This window comes from Oratosquilla oratoria, chromosome 28 (assembly GCF_046742065.1).
Source record: "Oratosquilla oratoria isolate Oo_2021 chromosome 28, ASM4674206v1, whole genome shotgun sequence".
NCBI classification, from domain to species: Eukaryota; Metazoa; Arthropoda; class Malacostraca; order Stomatopoda; family Squillidae; genus Oratosquilla; species Oratosquilla oratoria.
Genome location: NC_134804.1, coordinates 53,437,431 through 53,443,781, shown reverse-complemented (window position 1 = coordinate 53,443,781; position 6,351 = coordinate 53,437,431). Strand labels below are relative to the sequence as shown.

General features: G+C 46.8%; 1 protein-coding gene across 1 annotated transcript; it reads right to left on the bottom strand.

Moving 5' to 3' along the window:
- Positions 1–2,084: 2,084 nt before the first annotated feature.
- Positions 2,085–2,923, bottom strand: LOC143040517 (uncharacterized). Its single transcript, XM_076211611.1, has 2 exons — positions 2,519–2,923; positions 2,085–2,186 (listed from the first exon to the last, which is right to left on the bottom strand). Exons 1-2 carry the CDS (start codon positions 2,921–2,923, stop codon positions 2,085–2,087), a joined length of 507 nt encoding a protein of 168 aa, XP_076067726.1.
- Between the last annotated feature and the right edge of the window lie 3,428 nt (positions 2,924–6,351).

Sequence of the window (6,351 nt, the reverse complement as noted above, 5' to 3'; positions counted from 1 at the left end):
CCGACAAAACCCCCAAGTACCTTGAAATAACCCTAGACAGGACTCTAACATATAAAAAGTATATAGAAAACACAGCGCACAAATTGAACAAAAGAAACTGCTTGATCAGAAAACTAGCTGGAACCACCTGGGGAGCAAAACAAACAGTGCTTAAAACCGCAGCACTTGCCCTGTGCTACAGTGTAGCAGAATATGGGGCACCAGTGTGGCCTCAGAGTGCACACACAAATAAAATTGACACTAAACTCCACGCAACCATGCGGATAATATCAGGGGCCCTTGAACCAACACCACTCATTTGGCTGCCAACGATGAGTGGCATAGCACCACCAAATATACGACGCGAGGATGCCATACAAAAACAACACCAACGCATAGACAACCTTCCAGCAGATATACCCCTCAAACAAATAATGGAGGAGGCCCCATTAACAACGAGGCTAAAATCAAGAAAACCTTTTTTTTTTTAAAACAAAAAACGAAAATTTCAACCTAAAAGAAGCCTGGCAAGAAGAAATGACAAGGAAACTACCCACTGGGAGAAACTTAGTAACAGACCCAACCGAAATACTACCTGGATTTTCCAACCTAACTAGAAGAGAATGGACACAAGCCAACAGGCTGATATCACAACAAGGCAGAACAGCCGTTGACCTGCATCGCTGGAGCTACAAAGACTCCCCAGTGTGCCCATCTTGTCATAACTCACCCCAAGATACAGACCATCTCGTACTGCACTGCCCAATCACAGCAATGCCTGGGGGTTACCAGACTATCTACGAAGCAAATCAAACATTCATAGACTGGCTAGCAAATACAAAGTTGGAGGTGTAAGAAAGCCATAAAATACTACTACTATGACCGTAATATCTTTCCTTTATCTATCTATTTATTTATTCATCTATTATTTATCTATTTATTTATCTATTCAATTATATATATATATTTCTATTTATTTACCGGAGTGTAGAATTTTGCTACATTTGACCCGGCTGGAAGGGGTCATAGAAGGCCTCCCACGGGGGAAGAGCGGATCAGGCTGGCAGCCAGGATTATTTTAGATTTTCCGGCGTCTGATTTGCTGTTTGCCCTCAATTGATCTAGGGCGGTGGAGGGATTTCCGAAGAGATTTCTACCATTTTCAAAATGGTCCCTCAACTGTCTGCAAACGAAAAGGCAGTGATTGAAAGAGACCTGTTCTCTGACACAGGTACAGGGAATATTAAGGAATTTGGTTTGCCAATGATTTACCCTTATTCTGGATAACATGGCTAACATATAGAGGGGTACAGAGGGGAAGGTCGGGGGTTTTCCTCCAAGGCAGGGGGTGGTGACCATCCACGAGCGATGGCAGTGGCGGTGTATTCTGCCTTCCAGGTCTCCCAGATGGCTCTGTTGATCTTGTGCAGGGCGTCGCTGACCGTGAACTTGATGGAAATCATGTCCTTTTCAGGCGCCAAGGCGCCCTTCTTGGTTACCCCATCCGCCTTTTCATTACCGTGCAACTCCACATGAGAGGGAACCCATTGATATCTTATTTGAATATCTTTGTTGGAGGCTTCAGCTGTGAGGTGCAGTATTTCCTGCAAGGTGTCAGGTTACGAGTCGCATTGACAGCTCTGCAGTACCTTAAGGCTGGCTCTTGAATCTGAGAGCACGGTGATGCAAGTTGGTGGATGGGGAAGAACGAGAACTACTTTTATGGCTTCCCGAATGGCGATCAATTCGGTCGAGAAGATGGAGGTGGGGGGAAGCTTCACGGAGATGGACTCTTGTGTGTTTTCCAAGAAAATCCCTGCGCCTGTGTGGCCATCCTCGAGCACAGAGCCATCTGTGTAGACAAGGAAGTCTTCCTTGTACTCCGTCCTTATCATCTCCCTCACATGTCACATGTGCTAGGAGAAGATACGGACAGTCTTGGCATCCAATCCCGGAATTTCTGAGACAACTGTTGATGGTTTGAGTACCCAGGGGGGAAAAAGATCCACCTGACACTGGGTAATAAGTTGTCTAGCATCGGGAGGAAGCCCGGTTTTTATGCAGAGGTCCTTGACGGAGCCAGGTAGACCTTGAATGTGTATCGTCTATGAGGCCGGTAACCAATCCTCCCGGAGTTCCTCGTCCGTGGAATCTGCAACTTTAGCACTAGTGAACAAGTAGTTGCAGGTATTTTTCTTCAGTTGATACTGAAGAGGAAGAACACCTGCTTTATTATATACTTGTTCATGTGGAACTAATGCTGGTAAACCGAGACCCAGGCGGAGTGCTTGGCAATCCACTCTGGCTAATCTATACACTACCCCCGGGGGGAGATAGTGCATGGCAGGAGATCCGAAGAGGAGCCGGGAGCGTACCAAACTCTTGACTATGGATATCAGTGTTTCCCTCCTTTGACCCCAGGGCTCTCGGCGGATGACTCGAACGAGTTTTAGGGCTCGTCTCTAGCGTTTATTATGACCTGATTTATGTGGCTAGTCCATTTTCCTTCTCTCTGGAAGATGACCCCTAAATATCAAACTGCCTTAGCTGGATATACAGGAGTTCCACCTACTTTGATGTAATTCCAGCCAGGGTAGTCTCCTATGTTGTAACCTATGCCGTAGACTGGCATGTAAACAGTCTTTGCTGCGGAGAGCATGAAGCCCAGGTCGGTCAGTTGTGTCATCACCAGGTCAACCTGTCTCTGAAAGAGACAGAGTTCTGACTTGTGCTGGTCAGAATCATTGTTGGGCCGCCGGTGCCTAGATTTCCTCCATAATGCTATGTCATCAGCATAGGCTGTGACGACAGTGTCCTTTCTCACTCCTTTTCCTACATCACCAAGGAGCAATGTGAAGAGGAGCGGGGCAACTACGGAGCCCTGGGGGACCCCCATATCAATGGTTGACGATCGGCTGAGGTGTCCTTTCAAGCGTACCACCATGGATCAACCAGAAAGGAAGGACTGCACAAATTTGTACAGTCCCGGCGAAACTCCAATAGATTTGAGTTTAGATAACAGTTTACCGTGTCAGAAGGTATAAAAAGTTTTGACAATATCTAAAAAACACGTCTGTAGAATCCGTCTCTGTCTTTGGGCCCTACGGATATGTTCGGAGAATCGCACGGTGTGGTCAGTGATGCTTCTCTCTTTTCTAAAACCGGCTTGAAGTCTTGGGAGGGCTTCCTTGTCTTCCACCTGGGACTTCAGTCGATTCAGTACTATTCGCTCGTAGAGTTTTCCTACGTGGGAGGTGAGCGAGACAGGCCTGTAGTTAGTTACGCTTTTCTGCTCTTGTTTGCCTTGGGAATTGGTACCACAATAGCGTGCTTCCAGGCGCTAGGAACAATGCCTTGCTTCCAGTTTGCCTTTTGAAAGTTAAGGTTTCCTTGCAGTGGAGGCAGATGGACTACAGGTGAGAGGTGTATGGAGACGCAGATAGGGAGATGATCTGAAGACAAAGGGTCCCCAAGTGTGAACCAGTCCGTGGCTCCCGCTAGGTTTGAGGATACGAAAGATAAGTCGATGGCTGACTTACTGTGCCCTACCACGTCTGGAACTCTGGTGTGGGTGCCATCGTTGAGGAGGACCATATCCACGGAGTCTAACTGTGAGGCGAGTTCAGGAGAGGAATGGGGATATTCGTCCTCCCATAAGGCGTCGCGACGATTAAAATCCCCCACCACTACCCAGTTATCAGAGAAAGCTCCAAGCCATTCAAAGTGTCTAGTCGTTTCTGGACTGTAAAAGTTTAGTATGTTAATGGTCTGGTTTCCTTTCACCTTGACAGAAGAGACCGTATCATATCCTGCCTCCAGTGGAGGTCCAGGCAAGGTTCCGACTTGGGCGACTAGGCCTAGGGAAACATACGTGGCTACCTTTGCTTCGCCTGAAGCATCGGTCCCATAGAAGGGCGGGTAGTGGTAGCCTGGCAGAGTTGGTAGCTGGAGAGGGCGTTTTCGAAGTGATTGTAGTGCAATTACCTCGTAGTGGTGTTGCGCGAGATGCTGCACTAGTTGATCCCAGACAGTGTTAATTGCCCGGGAGTTCCACTGCATAATTCTAAGTACATCCATGATTTCCAATTTCCATGATTGTGCTAAGAATCATGAAGATTCCGTATAGAAGCCGAGCTGCCTTTGGGTTGGAGCGAGCTAGGTCTTTTTGTATTGTTTCGACTGTGGCTTTCAGGCTCTCGATGGAGCTTGAGAGGGGGGTGGAGGGGGCTGGGAGTAAGGCTGCTCTGTCGTGTGGGAGTGCCCTTATTTCTTCTTCCACTATGGGAGGAGACATCTCAGGAGGAATGTTGGTGCTGGTGGGGAAGAATCCCTCAGGGTGGGGGGAGATGATCTAGCCCGTCTTTCTTTTCCTTATCTTATGTTTCTTAAACCTCTTCTTCCCTTCCATTTCGGTGGTAGTGGTCGTCGGGGGTTTGACAGGCGGCGTTTCTTCGGGAGTACAGACTTCCTCACTTGTTGGTGGAGGTCCAGTGCCAGGTGAAACAGCTGGAAGATCTTGGGTCTCCAGGTCAAACTCCCACGACTATTGTCTTGGGGATTTTGGTAGTTATCTCGATTTTTTGGCCGTCCGTTTTTAGGACAGGGGTGCGTATGAGCAGTCCCTGTTGTTTTGCCGGTGAGCAGCTAATCAGCCATTCTCCAGAGGGCGTTTGTTGAATTCGACTGGGCCCACCGTCTCCTTGATCAACTGTGCTTGCCACCAGGACCCCAGCTTTAGGAATCGGGCTGGGTTCCCCATGGGTTTGATTATTACCAGGAACTACGACGGACTATGTGCGGGTTGTTTTTTCTTTTTGGGACGATGGCGGCGATTGTTGACACTCTGCCATCCTCCCTCCTTTGGCTTACAGTTTGACGCGGCAACAGTGGCGTATGTCAAACTGGTCGACTGACCTTCCTTGTCTGTCTCTTTTAAGGCATTTGAGGGTGTAGGTGTGTCTATTGAAGTTGATGGGACGGGATGCTTGTCAATGGAATTTGCGTCAGGAAGGCTTTGTTCCGAAGTTTGGGCAGTGTCCATTTGCATTTCTTCAGGGGGAACCCGGTCAACAGCTTTCTGAAAGGGGTCTTCCATCCGCTGGGCACTTTCACTGGAGTAGGTGACTTTTAGTCTTTTTTGCCGATGAGGTTCATCAGGGTGTCTTGGGGACGAATCTTCTTCGCCCTCGCTGGAGAAGATGCTCCTGTGATGAAAAGATTCTTCCATGCTCTGTAAGTCTAAGGGATGCACACTTCACTATCACTACGGCATTTATGTAGCTATCCAGTTCAGATTTGTAACACACGAAGGCGTAAATCACTGCACATCACAATCACTCCACTTCACTGCGTGGGGGAGATATCTTGTAGATTTTGAAATCGATGGTCTTAAACCATACTGGGGGAGGAACGATGCGCAAGGCTCTTGTGTGACCTGCTGTGTGTGTATGAATGTGATGAGCCACGATAGCTGCCGGTGCCCTTTTTAAACGGCCACTGAACCTATGCCATGACCCGACTTGACCTGCGGTCAACCTTCCTTCACCACCATAGTCGGGTCCAGTACTATCTTACTCCAAATGCATTATTTTTGCACTTAAAGTAGTATGCATGATAAAATCGTGTATGACCATTTCTGCAAACCTTACAAACTTTATCAGTTGGGTTACCACAGTCTCATTTCAAGATATCTCTCGTTATCAATTTCTTATATCCTTGAATTTATAACTAGATAACTTGCTTAGTATTCATTACCCTCCCCATCCCATAGTTAATCATTTCTTAATGGTCCAGGTGACGCAGCCAGTTTTCTCTTTATATGGAACGCCATACCATTACCCGCCACTTGACAGCGGTATGGATTTAAGGTAAGGTGTCCCTTCGGCAAGGCTTAGATTTGGAAAAAAATGTGATTGCTCTCATACCCACAACTTCTAATGTTTAACAATTCATTTTCTATGTTAGTTTAAAGGTGCTTCTCGTGTTATTAGCGTAAACAACATTTAATGATTTTGTCCATCACTCGTATGAAAGCGTGGCTACTTTGAAATTGAGTGTAAATTTACTTGGTTCCTCCAACCTCGTAACCTCCTAATTTTATTTTTATTGTTATTCTGGCTAACCGTAGATAATTTTACTCAACTTAGAGGAACTCCTATTATGTCAAGGTACAGAGAGAAAGAGTAAGACATCAACCCTCTACCCTAGAGTCACCTCGAAGAGTGGGATCATGAGATCTAATAGACAAGAACACTCGTGTTCACGGAATCGTTGTTTGGAGGAGGGAAACACCGAAGTGTTAGAAAACGAAAGGATAGTTGTATACAAAACTAGTAATTGCTAATCTCCGTTTTTCTGAGTTCTGTGGAGGGC